The 15,316-nt window shown below is 38.6% G+C and overlaps 1 protein-coding gene across 1 annotated transcript; it reads right to left on the bottom strand.

The window, feature by feature from the left end:
* Nucleotides 1-9,535: 9,535 nt before the first annotated feature.
* Nucleotides 9,536-13,140, bottom strand: rps21 (ribosomal protein S21). The gene is made up of 6 exons (XM_084552857.1): nucleotides 13,073-13,140; nucleotides 12,530-12,612; nucleotides 12,300-12,363; nucleotides 10,518-10,589; nucleotides 9,963-10,018; nucleotides 9,536-9,693 (listed from the first exon to the last, which is right to left on the bottom strand). The coding sequence occupies exons 2-6, from the start codon at nucleotides 12,577-12,579 to the stop codon at nucleotides 9,684-9,686; spliced, it is 252 nt and encodes an 83-aa protein (XP_084408983.1). The 5' UTR covers nucleotides 12,580-12,612; nucleotides 13,073-13,140; the 3' UTR covers nucleotides 9,536-9,683.
* Nucleotides 13,141-15,316: the final 2,176 nt, after the last annotated feature.

Raw genomic sequence — 15,316 nt, 5'->3', positions numbered from 1 at the left:
CATCTAATTAAGCTACAGGAACCACTTTGGAAGATGAAAGAGCTTCCACTCACACACACACACACGCACACACACAGGTAACAGCTGCTCAGGTGAGTCAAAGCCTTACTGCCAGGCCTTTTCATTTCAAATGGGTGTTTAAATGGGAAACAAATCTTTTACTGATGGACCTGCAGGAGTGAAGACAAAGAAGAAAAAACAGATAAAAACGTTAAGGTACCTCAGTCAGGTGGGTTGGTTAAATTGCTCCCATGTTTGTGCCTGTGCCTACACTGTCCAGAGTCCAGAAATCTCACACATCTACTTCCTCCATCGTCTGTGTAACACATGCTGAACTCTGACCTGTGGACTCCAGTCTGCCTCTCTCTCTGCCTCACACAGACACGCACTTTTCATGTTTCTATATCTTCATGACATTTTACATACATTTGCTGCTTTGCTACTACTCGCCTAAGCCTAACCTCAACATAAAGCTAACCATAACCAGATTTATGTCCTCACAATAGGAGGAATACAAGCACACACACACACACACAGTCAGGGGTCAGTGACCTCCTGTAGTTTAAAGGAGTCTCGAGGCAGTGTGTTAATGCAGCAAAGCTTCATTCACTGACATACTAGAACATTCCACAGGATGTTTGCAGGTTCACGGGTCACACTCATGACAATGCTGTGGTTACTGTGCTCGCTCATAGTTTCAAAATGAACGATTCAACTGTGGATTATTTTTTAAATGAATGAATCATCCAAATGTAGAAAAAAGGGAGGCGGTATTTTTCCAAATGGGTGCAATTACTTGCACAATGGCACCACTTATAGGTCACTTCAAATAAATATTAACATGTTTCCATGGACACCAGTAATCCACTAGCAATCAGAATATGAATGTCCCATGAAACCAACTTTGATATTCTATTCAATGGGGAAATATTAGCAGCTTATAACTATATAGAAACAGATTGAGCTGATTATTTATATCCGGCAGAACCAATTTACATGTGTCAAAAAAGCTACATTGTGATTAATGTCTTGGGGCATGCCATGATCATTTTATTTAGCGTCCATGTAAACAGTTTAAGATCAGAATCAGATCGGAATGATCTCAGTCAGGATGAAGAAATATTGTCCATGTACTTGGTCAATGACTTCAAAATCCCAAATCTGAAGAGTCAAGCAGTCAAAGGGAAAATAATACGAAAAGCAGGAAATAGAATATTTTAGAAGCATATTTCTCATAATGTTGAACTACTGCTAGAACCCATAGTGCTGCAAATGTGAAAGATGCAAGAGATGTGGTGACCTTTCTATCCACTGGGAGAGACAGGACCAAAGAAGTCCTTACTCCGACGACATTGTTAGTACTTGGCTTACGACTAAAAAGAAAATTCAGAGACAAACAGAAAAATAAAAACATCAGAGACAATGAGTGACAACAAATCAGGCTAGCAGATGGAGGAAAATGAAATGGATCTATGTCACCTTCAACAGAGAGAAATAAAAGGGTTGAAGAGAAAACCTGAAAAAGGGATAAGAGAGATGAAAAATAGAGAGGAGGAAAGAGGCCTTGTCGTTTCACCTCACTAATCCTCTCCCTCTCTCTCTCTCTCTCCCGCTCCCTTTCTCCCTGAACTCTATAACTAATCTACTTCCTGGTTACCAAAGAGACCAAAGGAGAAATGAGGAATAGGACTCTTGTTGTCTTGGCAACTGCTAACCGCTCGATCAATTGAGACCACTTACCCCCTGGTGATCCCTACACACACACACTCAGATGAAGAGGTTGGAATTTGTCTGAAAAGGGAAAAAAGCTGAATGGAAAGCAAGCAAAAATAGAGGTGGAGGGAAGAAGGGCAGGAAGCACGGAAGTTAGCAGTGATGAGGAAATGAAGTAGAGAAATGGAGTCTTATTTAGAAGTAATTTAGGACCAGTCATAACAGGTCAGTCCTTTGTAGGCCTCTGTATCCTATAATCCATTGTGTGCATGTGGCTCATATTAAGGGAGCATTTTCACAAATGCAGGGAATTTTCAATTTAGGAATAATTGCCAAAAGAAAACTGTGTCAGTGCACAATGAAAGTTATATTGTATATACAATATATGCTGATTTGAAATAGTCTCATTAAAAACAATAAAATTCAGAGTTGAAGGACAATATCTATTTATCCTCCAATGGAAACCTGAAGTGCAAAATGTTCTACTTCTACTTGTAAATTAAACTCATTACCAAATTTGTCACAGTTTACAAAAGAAAATAAACTTGCTATTGTCCTATTCTCTCTGCTGCTGTAATGCTTTAATTTCCCTACTGTGGGATCAATAAAAGATGATCTTATCTTATATTAAAAACCACATCCACATCACTATTTTCCTGTCCCTGCTGAATTACCTAAGCAATACACTCGTATTCCAACACACCAAACGACAGGTTTATTCTGTAAAAAGCTATAGTTTGGTGTAGAAAGGAGTAGAACAAACAGCGTGAACTATGTCAAATGACTCCTCCGCTGTTGAACTTGAGTCACATAAACTAATTTCAGTTAGCGTGGTAATGGAAATACAACTGAGTCCCAGAAAATTGCTCAGAAAATGTTCAAACCCACTGACCTCAGAGTAAATTTAACTTAGCAGCAGCTATGGAGCATCTTTCATTTCTTATTGATATATAACACACACACACACACACGTGCCCAGTTTCCGTCTCCTGCAGACATAACCCCAGTACGTTTGGATGATAACACTATTGTGTAAACACTGTTTATCCTTTCACAGCATTCCTCAGATACTCCAGATCCCATCCTGGATCACAATGTAAGATGGACACACTATAGGGCACACACACTGAGGGCGGATATATCTGAGGTGCTGTGGGCCAGGGAGGGGATGTTATGGGTTGACAGCGGACTGAAGCTTGTGTGTGTGTGAGGCAGGTACGTGCATGTCCTTCTCTTTGTTTCCGTCACCAAAGCACTTCAAACCACGCACCTTCATGGTGGGCCCTCTCTCTCTCTCTCTCTCTCTGCTTTCTCTTTTGTTCCCCCTATGACTTCTGGTTTAGCCACCCTGAATAAGGATGAGAGCTTGAGGCTTACTAATATACCTATTCCTTGCTGACCATGAAATGAGAAGACAGATACCACTTTCATGGTAATTTAAGTATAAAGATGGCCACTTGCATAGCTCGGATAGCCCAGATCGGATCTTAATGCAAGGTCCCTATGTGGACCGGCCCTATGTGTGTTTACACTTAGCACTGAAATGTGTCTCCACATTCATCTCCAACCACTGGTCACAGAACTGGTCACAGTTTCATGCTCTGTATGCAAATAAGCGGCAACATAATTTGAGGCGCAGTAGAATACTGTACTATCTACTATCTCTAGATAGGCAGCTCTAAACAAGGTGGGCCACTGAGGAATCATTAGATTAGCCTGAAACCGCTGTGTGACATTGCCTATTTCTACTTTTTTGGGAGTTGACTTGCAAATTGGATGTACGGCGACGTGAAATAGAATCATCCCCTACCAGCGACTATTAAGTTTAACTAAAAAATGAAATGACGTGCTGTTACTTTGCTTAATAGCTGGATAGTGCCTGCTGGCTGCAGCTTCACACATACAGGCATGAGAGTGGCACAGATCATTTTATCTAATCTTGCAGTTTTCATGCAAACTGTTAAAAACACCTTTAAAAACTATGAGTGTAAAAGAGATACTGGGTCCGGATATTTTGTTGTGGCTGGATTGGTTTAATCCATTCATACCTCAGACCTAACGTACTTTACATAATAAAAGATGGATCTGCAAATAATTATTTCCACTGAATAAATTATTATCCAGAAATTTCTTGTTTTGAAACTAATGCTAAGCTTTCTGCCAAAAGTTTAATTGAGGACACAAGTTCATTTGGTAATAACATGCATGCAATAAAGTAAATTGTCAATTATTTGGATCATTTAGTCCACTAAATATCAAAAAGCAATGAAGAAATTTCCTTGTTTAAGACGCCAAAGTGTTGACTTTCTGTTGTTTACTGTTTTAAAACTAAAATAAATTCAAGTATGTGCATACTAATAACTTGATAAACGGCTGAAACACTTAAACTAGTCGCCTATTTCTGCCTACATTTAAACAACTTCTCTTAAATAATATTATTATTATATAATGCAGTCACAGTGGCACAATGCCACAACTGGATTCATTTTACCTTAAACTCAGCAGCCCTGTAGATATGGCCCTATGATGTGTCAGTGCTTCTCCCTCTTTCACCTCCTTTGCCTTCATGTTGCCTACTTTGAAGTCTGCTGGCGTCTGGAAGGGGGCAAAGAGATGAGACTGCTTCCGAAGACTGACAAAAGGATGAGAGAAAGAGATATGGAAAGATGGGCAGGGGAAGAAAATGGGAGCCATAACAACAGAGAGGAAGAGGGGAGAATGATAGACATCGGCGTGTTCATTTAGAAAGCAAGACAAACAAATGCAAGAAGTCAAGGGACTCTATGGAGATTTTTAAATTCACCTGCTTATTTCCATATAGTCTGTGGAGTGTGCAGATAGTTTTGTTTTTAGCTGACACCTAGTGGCCTTTAAAAGAACTATCAGTTTAACTGGTGGCGCCACGTTTATAACAATGTGTTTAGCAGGAGAGAGCAACAGAACAGAAACACCTGGATCAGTGCTATGTTGCACTGACCAGAGACATTTCTATTTAGCTCACTCATTAACTAACACAAAAGCATAACTTTATATAACAATAATCAATCAAATATAACCAAAAACAATTTGCTAATAAACGGAGGTTCTACACCAAGTCCAAATTGGCTCTTCCTTGTGTTATAGCTGAAACACTGTGTTCTTTGTCTGTGTGTGTCAAAGGTATGCAGGGGGCCAGGTGAGGGGGTTCAGGGATGGAGGGGGTGAGTATAAGGGGCTTCCATCCCTTCATGTTAAGATCATTGTTTGGCGAGCTGTGACTCGCAGGGCGCTCCCTGCCACAGGCTCAGAAACACTATGCATATTTAGCATTTCATTCAGAGGAAGAGTTTAGCTCCAAACATTCTGTCTGACACAGTCTTGAAATAGAACCGACTGAAGTTTAAATAACAAAACCATCTGCCAACCAGACTTGTAAGTGTAACCCTATGATGAGACATTTAAAAGGGATGGCAACCTTTCAGTCAGCTTCTTAATATTACAGATGATAACTTTTAGAAATTCCATGGGCTGACTGGGGCCTTTCTGTGTGGAGTTTGCATGTTCTCCCTGTGTCTGCGTGGGTTCTCTCCAGGTATTCGGACTGAGTGTGAATGGTTGTCTGTCTCTCTGTGTTAGCCCTGCAATAGACTGGCGACCTGACTGGCGACCTATCATTCAATGAATGAATGAATAAACTTTTTGAATTTTGATCATTTGATTAGAGATTCACGTCTTTTTTTTTTTTTTTTACCTTTGACTTCATCTAACTACTTTGAAGTTGGCATAGAAAAGGCAATGTTACATATATGCTGACATGAAACTGTTGACCTATACAGGTAAAGAAAAGCATTTTAATTTGTTTCAACTAACTTTAACTTTGATTGGTGTCTATTCAGTTAATGCATATTTCATTCTGTAGAAGTTCTTGAAGATTCACAGTTTTAAGTTTTAATGCTAATTAAGCTTACAGGTTTCAATGTTTTTCTGTGGGAAAGGACCCCTGCATGGCTTTTGTCTGACCTAGCAACAGTAACATAGGAAGTTGGGACTTGACAAAGGGTAGAAGTCCTCTGGTTGGTGGTCAGTAGATCAGTCAGAAGGCCAAGTAAAGGTCAGTTGGGAGACTTTGTGGAGTGTGGTTACAGCAGAGGAAATATAAAAATTGAAAACTGGTGAAAAGGCCAGTATTTTTTATTTTTTTGTTGTTGTTGTTATCTGCCAAAGTTAGCACGGTTTCACCAACTCTAAGTCCATGAAAACATGTCTTTTACAATTACAAAATTCCACTCAGTATGGTGATCTAATAATGTGTCAGTATAAGAATTCCTTTTTTTGTTTAGGTTCAAGATATACAACACCTAATGATATATACTCATACGCTTGTTTCCTAAGCATTACATTAGTCTTTTATTCCTATGGCATCATCTGTCTTTTCTCTGAGTGTTCAAACACACAGTTGGGAGACAAGGTGGATTTTGTGAGTTTTTTCTCACGCCAAACCGGTCTGAGAAGGGCTAGTAATTTGTCCTTAAACACCAAGCGTTGCAACTAAAAGGAAGAGCACATTCACTGGTCTGTCATTTTACCTGGAAGGGAGGCATGATCCCAAAAAAGTGACATTGTATTCTATAACATGCTTTAAAATGACAACAGTCTATCTATCTATCTATCTATCTATGTTAATACAATAATTTGTAAAACCATAATATTGTACAGTTATGACGAAGACAAATCCCACTTGGATTCTGGTAATAGGGAGCAACAAACCCACATTAATTTCTACAGGCTGGAAGTGCAAATTTTCAGATTATGTTTCACTTTATGTAACCTTAAAACCAAAATTTGTCCAACGAGGGACACTCACATACCTTGGTGCACAGTCCAACAAGGACTACTAGGAAAAAGTGAGGGAAGTGGAGCAGAGGGGAGGTGATGAAGACGATGATGACATACCTCTCCTCTGCTCAGCTATTCACCTAAAGGGAAAGAATAGGGAGACTGTGTGGGAACAAAGCAGTAAAGTAGTAGCTTATGACAGCTATCATTGAGGCTGCGAGGTTAAAGATGCCCTGAAACCGCTCTCACACGCCACCTCTACACTGCTTTTAACCTGAATGACCACTACAGCCGCCGTATTCCTTCACCTTGCCCTGTTATTCAGCTCCATGTTATCTGCTTGCTCACTCTTTGAAAGCCAGGTGGTGCAGGCAGTAGGAGGTAATGCAGCCCAACTCCCAGGATATTTAAGTATAATTTATGCTTGTGTCAATAAACAGTAAACAGTATTTCTGTAATACAGGAGGCACACAAGCCACCTGCTGAGTACAGAGAGAGAAATAAAGCACCATCTTGGATTCTGTTGAGGCTGCATTTAGTTTTGTGATAATGCGCGGATTTCAATACTTTCCTGCAAAAAGACTTCATGAGATGTGAAAGACAGAAACTGGTGTTATTATGTCAGCAAGTAGAACATAGATAATGAGATAACAACAACTTGAATAAAAGCTTTAAATAAGGACATTAAAAGCTTTAGATTAACCTATATGTGGAGGAACTGTCTTTCTTGGTGGCCAAAGTGTTGCAAGAATACATCAGATTCCTAGTCCTCCAGCAGAGAGCTATTCGGTCTAATTTAACTAGGAAGTGTGACCTTACTTGAGAAAATGGCTGTCTAAATACAAATTAAACATACACACACACACACACACACACACACACACACACATATATATATGCCTTTTTTTCTTCATGGTATAGCAGTTTAAATTTATTTTAGACTAAAACTGTTGTCATGACTCCTTTAACTTCTACTTTTTTACTCCAAATTGAGCTATTTTCTCACCGTCCATTATTTTTACCTGCATGCTAGCCGTTATCACTTGCAGTTAGCCTGATAACAAAACCAGCTAACTGTCCCAGTTATTAGCAACCTCGACTTGCTTCTCCTGAGTTAATTGACAAGAGTCACTCAATACCACACCTGGACGCAGTACCATGTTTCACCACTCAAACTGACAGTGAGAATAGGTAGCGGTCAAATTTTTAGCTGCTGTATTTTATTTTATTTTTTTTTTACAAATTAACTATTTCCATTAACATTAAATGACAATAAAAAGGAAAAATGGGGGAAATAAGACATCCTGTGCAAGAAGATATTCCAGATAAATGCGTGGTTATGAACCTCACACAGAGAATCTGATACAGAAGCTTCGATTATTTTCCTGATTTAAATTACATCAAAGACTGTCTAAAACCGACAGTTTATTACCGACGTAGTTTTGGGTGTGAGTTCAGATTTTGCTTGCAATGTTCTAAGTACAATAGTTTTGAAGAACTTCGTTTTTTGTCATATGCTGCCGCCTGCTGGTCAGAGTAATCAATACCAAACAATCTATTAAAACACCTGTAGTCCCGCGCTTTAGAGAAAGAGATGCGAATAGATTTACGTTACGCACGTAGGCTATATACATATTCTTCTCGTGCTTGTAACTGATAATTACTCACATGCCCAGGGCTCTCAAGTTTTGAACTTTGCTTGGAGTGAGATCTATTTTTTTTTTTTTTGAGAGGGGCGAGAGTGAAGTGTGTTTGAAGATAATGTATTAGTATAGCATTAATCCAGTAAAGGACAAATTCCTCCAAACCAAATAAGTTGTTTTATTTACGACTTTCAGGACAAAAAAAGACAACTAGAAAAAATACATGTGGCCATAAGGGGTCCCTTGACCAGCACTGGTCATTGGCTGCATTCATTAGCTCCTGTGTTTCTAGGAGGTTCAACCTGAACATGCAGACAGCATACGTGTGTGTACATTTACATGGCAGTTAAAAACAGAAATTCAATTAATTTAAGCCTTCTTAAATATTTAACCATATAACCATTTAACCATAGCCGCGCAAAGTTGTTTAAGTTAAAATTATTCATAAAGCAAATTTCCTGCATAGTTCCTCGACTTTAATAAGCAGCTATTGTAAAAAAAAAAAATTAAGTGATGAAGTGATTACCTGATGCTTCCACTTCCAGCTCCTTTGACGTGTACACGCAATCGCAGCATTTGTGGAAGGCGTGGTTACGGCGCTACTATTTCACCTGGCAACGAGAAATACTATTTTCTGATTGGCTGATAGGTCGCTGATTCATGGCGAGGGTCTTCTTCCGCCTCATCCATTCATAGATTACTAATATCTTTTTTTAACAGTCTACGTTAATAATGTGCGGCGAATTTCATCAATTCTCAGAGTCAGAAACGTCATGCGAGACTGAATGCGTGTGACTTTAGAGCCCTGCACATGCTGTTAGATTCACATACTGATATCCACTTAAGACTAACAAGGCAACCAAACACATTGAAAAAGTCTTTTATATTTAAGGGGATAGACAGATTTTTGTTTTTTTATTTATGGGGAGTTTTAACTGTGTTGTGAATTTGTAAATGTAAAATCTGCATATTATAATTTTGTACTATACATTTATTTTAATGTCAGGAAAAAAAAAACTAACTAAAAAAATTTCTAATGTTATTTATTCGCTGTATTTTGGTGTTATTTTACACATGCCTAGACATTGGAAATACCATGCTTATACTTACAAGTTTGTAAATTAAATTAAATTTACCTCATCAGTTGGACACTTAAAGCATTTCATAAACTAAAAGTGGAGCAAAGACAGCAGGATGTTCTTCATGAAACTTGAAAGTGTTTTTCTACTCCATGTTTTTTGCTTTGCACCTGATGAAATGACAACACTAAGACAATAAATTCTGTCTGAACCGGTTTTTGACATATGGTTTATGTATAGTCCTGCTACAGCTGTTGGCTGTCAGGAATGCTGTACAAAGTGACTTTTCCAGAGAACCAAAATGATGCATTTAATTGCAGGGGCCACTTGACTGGTTTATATCTTTCATTAATTCACAAGCAAAACCAACAACAAAGACAGGTTTTTTTCCCCCATTTTATTTTACAAAGTTTCCACAGCTCCTGCGTCACACTCAGAAGTTCCTAGGAATAAAAGGGAAAAAGAAAACAGGTGTAAGTTGTCAACAGAAACGTTACGCTACTGTGACTCATGGTCACGGACATGAATAGAATCCAGAAATTAATAAATTTCATTAAATCCAGACGCGACTACATTGACAAATGTATTCACTGAACTAGTTTCTTATTTGATCTTGAACTACAATGAATTTAAATGAATATTTTCAATATTGGATAGACAAAATATTCTTTATATACTTGATAGAGTATGACATCTGAGGACAGGTTCTTACTTTGCAACAATGGTGTCATTCTTTGCCAGCCTCAGGATGGAGTCGTCCGACTCTCCCTGTGGACAGGGAGAAGAGTCAATGTTCAGATCAAAGTTTTGGTCATTCATAAGATCACAGCAGGTAGTAAACCTTACAGCACAGTGGGGTCAAAATTGTTTTTCCTGCAGAAAAGGTCACATCATTTCCTAATTCAGCTTAATGTAGTCTGTCCAAACTCATTCAAACCTTCCTCTAATTCGTAGTCAGGTGTTACATAGGGGAACTGAAGTGAGCGGTTCATGCTGGAGTTGGAGCTAATAATTGCTAAACAACTACTACTTTAACTGAAATTACTGCGACGCAGAAAAGAGATAAATCATAGTAGTAGATGGAGTACGACCACTGAGCCGCCTGAGCCAGAGGGTGGGAAAACTTTCCATTTATTCAGTCATTCAAAGACAGTGGAGATCTGGGAATCTCAATAGTTTTCTGATAAGAGACTAGTAATGATGACTAGTCCCAAAGAATGCGACTGCAGAAATTGAGTCATTGGGCAAACATTAAACTGACGCTTACCATTCTGCGGATTGCGCCACAGATGGCGTAGGTTTTGAATTGTCCATTGAAACGACCGGTTACCTTGTCAACCTGAAACAGAAACATTTACTTAAATTATAACACAGGAACTCGTTTATCGCTGCACAAGTCATTAAAATAAAGATGGTGGAATTATTCTCTTGTAAAGCTGTTTAGTTTCAATCGTGATTTTTTTGTATTTTTGACCATTTTACTTCTGATTCTTAATTTATATGACACGAAGAACGACACAAATGACTTGAGACTTGTTTTAAGATTAAGAAATTGCATAGAAATGAATCAAAACTAATGGCTTTAACAGTGGGGCAAATATACCCATGAAGGTAAACACAGCAGCATGTAAGGTATGGAATTTATAAATTTATAACAGGCAGAACAAAGTTGTGTGGTCCTCCAGTATTAAGTACATATGTTTGCTGCATTAACAACCAGTCAAAATATTTGGTTTTGTGTCAAGGATACACGAGTTGCTGACAAATCTATTCCAGTCATGGTCTTGTTCCCATGCTATGTAACCTGTCTGACCCAGCGTGTCCAGCTTCACATTAAGCTGCAGCATCATGTTTTCCCTGCTCTGCCTCACTTGCATTGTGTACTTGTGTTTATTCCCATTGGCAACTCAATGCAAATGTTATACCCAACGTCTGCTGTTTGCTTTTAGCTACACACAAAGCAGATTTAAATTATACAGTATGTCATCAAACTACTGGAATCCCAGATGAGTAATGAGAAAATTTTACACTTAAGTGTCTATTTACAATTGTTCCAGTTTTGGAAGTATATAGGTCACTGCAAGAGATTCCTCCTATTAAAAGCTGCATTTTAAGACTTATTATTTAGAAATATGTGCCATTTGCTTGTATGCTATTACTCTGAGACCATCAAGAGACAAGGATTGCATGACAAAGACTGTAGTTAATTATGCACAATATTATAGTGGCTGATATGTTACTGGCTATTAAGAAAAATAGGTATCGTTTCAGTAAAGGCACAATACCACAGAGCTTCATTTTGGAAGATATATGTACGGTAGTCAATGGCAAGAGAAATATTTTTTGATTTTGTTTGAATAGAGCCAAATACAACTGTTTGTTGATTTAAATGGTCACTTTTCTAATCAAGAAAGTCTTAGTTTGTCATGAAACTACTGAAGACTGGAGAGCCAGTTCTCCCCACAAGCTACCCAGAGCCACTGAAGATAGATCTTTTCACCAGTTTTAATACTAAATGCGTCTTTCAATATGAAACATTTACATTTAGTAACTTTGATTAGTGACACCACTTTCTGTTTTCCTCTGCTCTGTGTCGCGATGAACACCACCGAAATGTTACAGTTGACTCCGATTAGCCATGTCTCATAAACCTAACTTAACAATCTTCTACTAGCAATAAGTGACCAACAGAGTGTTTTCACATCAGCAGTAGCAGAGGGAAGAGTATCTGCCCGTTGTAAACCAGAGTGAATGTAACTGACCATTAACTGATTCATGTGTATGAGAAGTTATTTAACCTATTTTATGTCAGTCAGACAAGCGTGTCAATTAAGAGAGATCTGGTTAATAAAACCATACCTAAAATAATGTGCGTTTTCTATACTACAAGTATATATTTGTCCTTTTGTAATTTTAGGTTCTCCATGCATCTACTTGTAGCCTCTTGAAACACCATCCACACAAGCATCATCAAATCATGGTAGCCTAAAATAGTATATAAGGTGGGTAGTGATGGAAGTAAGATGAACTTGTGAACTTAAGACTTTACCTCGGCGATGTTCATCTGGATGGAGGCATGGTCCTTGGCCCCAATGATTCTGTTGCTCGCAGAGCTGCAATAAACACAAATTGCGTTGTCAAAAAAATCACCATCGATCGCTCTGACTTTCACGTGATACTGACCTGAGTGGGGGAAAAAAAAAACACCCCGACTTCTTACCAACAGCGTGTACATTTTCACTACATTTATATGTCTTCTGCAACCATCCTAACACTCACCATTTGCGTGGGACGTAAAGGTCCACAAATTCTCCAGCATCGTTCTGCATGTTTAAAGGTGGTGCAGGTGGTCGCCTACAAATCTGAAAGAAACATGACCAGAAGTCTTTATCATGATGCTAATTTAGCTAGCTAACACACACACAAGCTAGAGCGTTTGAAGTAAACTATGGTTTAGTATTGTGTATGGTTCGATAGGTTCATTTCCCTAACAGTCAGGCGTGACGATCACAAACCAAGAATATAAAGAATTAAAACTCAACATTCATTGAAGTAAATTTAGCTTGAAACCAGGAATCGCAAGCGTTGGCCAGCTAGCATACCAGTTAGCATGAGGAGCGAACCTCACGGCCGCATGTGGCTGCTCACACACGCCACTACTATTTAATATTTACACACAATGGCTGCGATAAACATAACCCAATATATTAATTACAGTTACATGGTCGCGTCAGCGTCTACAAACGGCACAAAAGGTACAGCTAAACGAAGATATTTGTCGGTTTTAAACGTTTTTAATGCGAGAGCTCGACAAATACCCACCGTATACGACAAATGGCCGACAGAAAAGGAAGAGCCGCTGACCCGGAAATGAAAAGATCTCCGTCTGAGTGTTTACGTCGCCACCTGCAGGTTTATGTTATTACAGCCAGAATGTGCAACAGTAGCCTACGGTATGCAGACAGGTTCTGCTTCTCAAAGCTTGTTTTTATCTACACTAAGGATTAATGTTAATGTTTAATCATACAAAGATATTTTAGACAACGCAAGAGTCTGATTAAATAAGTAAATTAATTAAATATCAGTACTGGGGGAACACAAATATGATTAGGTCAGTGGTCCACAGATTAAAGTATTGCAATAATTATATATTTTAATTATTGCAAACAGGGTGTCTGTGGCGTCATTCTCAGCAAAATGTCGTATTAAGTTAGTAGTTTTTATAAACAGGCATCTGGACAGGAATGCAAAATTAGTCAGTGGGTTCAGATGTGGCTGCAACATCTCCACACTAAAATAATTTCAATAGCAAAACATGAGCTGTCACACCATTTGCAATGTTGTTCCCTCTTTTATGGTGATTTTGCATTACGTATTTCCTGGTTTGAAATAAACTGGAATACGGTGATTTCTGTAAAACAGAGTAATGTGGTGTAGTACGCTGTTCAGTGCAGTGAGGAGTGTACAGATTTATACATTGGGGAAACCAAACAACCCATCCATAAACGCATGTACCAGCACAGGAGAGCCAGCTCATCAGGAAACGATTCAGCGGTCCACCTACACCTGAAGGACAAAGGGCACTCCTTTGAAGATAACAACGTCCAAATCTTAGCCAGAGAAGACCGATGGTTTGAAAGAGGAGTAAAGGAAGCCATCTATGTCAGACTGGAAGAACCTTCACTAAACAGAGGAGGTGGACTGAGATTTAATCTGCAATCAATTTACAATACAGTTTTAACTTCCGTCCCCAAGAAGTTTCAATCTCATTCACACCTTGATACTGGAGCCTGGACAAGTATCGTTAGAGCACCATTCACAGGGAAGAGGAGGGGGACAAAAACAGTCCCCCCTCAACAACAGGTAAGTAGGCTACCTCGTTGTTAATGGAAATTAGCTGCACTAGTTTCTGGTTATTAGCATAACAAGCAAGTTTTTCAGGAGGAGTTCCTATTTAAACCTCAGTCTTCCCACCAGTCCCTTAAAACTAAAGAAGCTAATCGGATGAGTGGTGAAACGTCTTCTAAAAAAAACTCTACAAGTCCAGTTACCTTTTTTGAACCTTTGTTGGATATTAAAAAGTATTGATATCAGTATCGGCGATACTGGCCCTGTATTTACTTGGTAACGGATCAATCTGAAACTGGGTGTTACCATTAGCTGCCGTAGTCAATGGTATCTCCCAGAGGAAAGGGGCGGGGTTACAGGAGTTCATTCTCAGGGCAGAAGGGTAGTTACTGTTCTGGCTGGCTGGCTGAAGAGCTAAAAAAAAAGTAATTGATAAGAAGATGATCACCATTGACGCTGTATTCAGGAACATTTTAGCAGATCTCAGGAGGAGGAAGACAACAGGCTCAAAGACCAACAACACTAATCCCTGAACCTCTTAAATATATAAAACAATAAAGTTGTAAATGTTGTTGTGTTTGTTCTTCACTGTATTTAACCCTTTTACTTCTCTTGTTGTGCACATGGCTGAATTGTAAATCCATGAAAATTATCTCTGCTTTTACATTTTTTTTTTATTTTTTCTGTATATGCATACATGTATGTAAATGTTGAAATATGTATTTTGTTGACGGACCTCTTTATACTGGGATATTGTAGGATTGTGATTATATTGTTAAAGCTGAAAAAAAAAAAAAAGCTTGTTGTGAAAAGGACTGTTTTTTTACCTGGTGAATAGGGGCCTGTCAGTCATTGAGAATTTTTACCTAAAGCGTGTAACAGAGATTCCATCAAGTCATGAAAGAAAAATATCAACTTGTGGAAGTGGACATCCGATGTCACCTTTAAGTATTAAGTTCAAGTTAATGTCAGGTTCTTCCAAGTCAAATGGGAAAAACATTTCATTGTGAACTCGGCTTGTTCATGATGAAACAGGAAGGAGTCTTCCTCCAACTGTGCCTGTTTCGCTGATGTCTAAAATGTCATTGTGTGCTGCCACATTTAGATTTCACTTCATTTGAAATCTGGCACAAAACCACGACAAACAGTCCAAAAGTAACTGGGTGGCAGCAAGCACACTGTTATATGTATGTTTACCACAAGCAGTCTGTTTCTGTT

Source organism: Chelon labrosus, assembly GCF_963514085.1.
Source record: "Chelon labrosus genome assembly, chromosome: 10".
Lineage (NCBI taxonomy): Eukaryota > Metazoa > Chordata > Actinopteri > Mugiliformes > Mugilidae > Chelon > Chelon labrosus.
The sequence above is the reverse complement of the archived record's forward strand: the minus strand, read 5'-3'. Positions and strand labels throughout refer to the sequence as shown.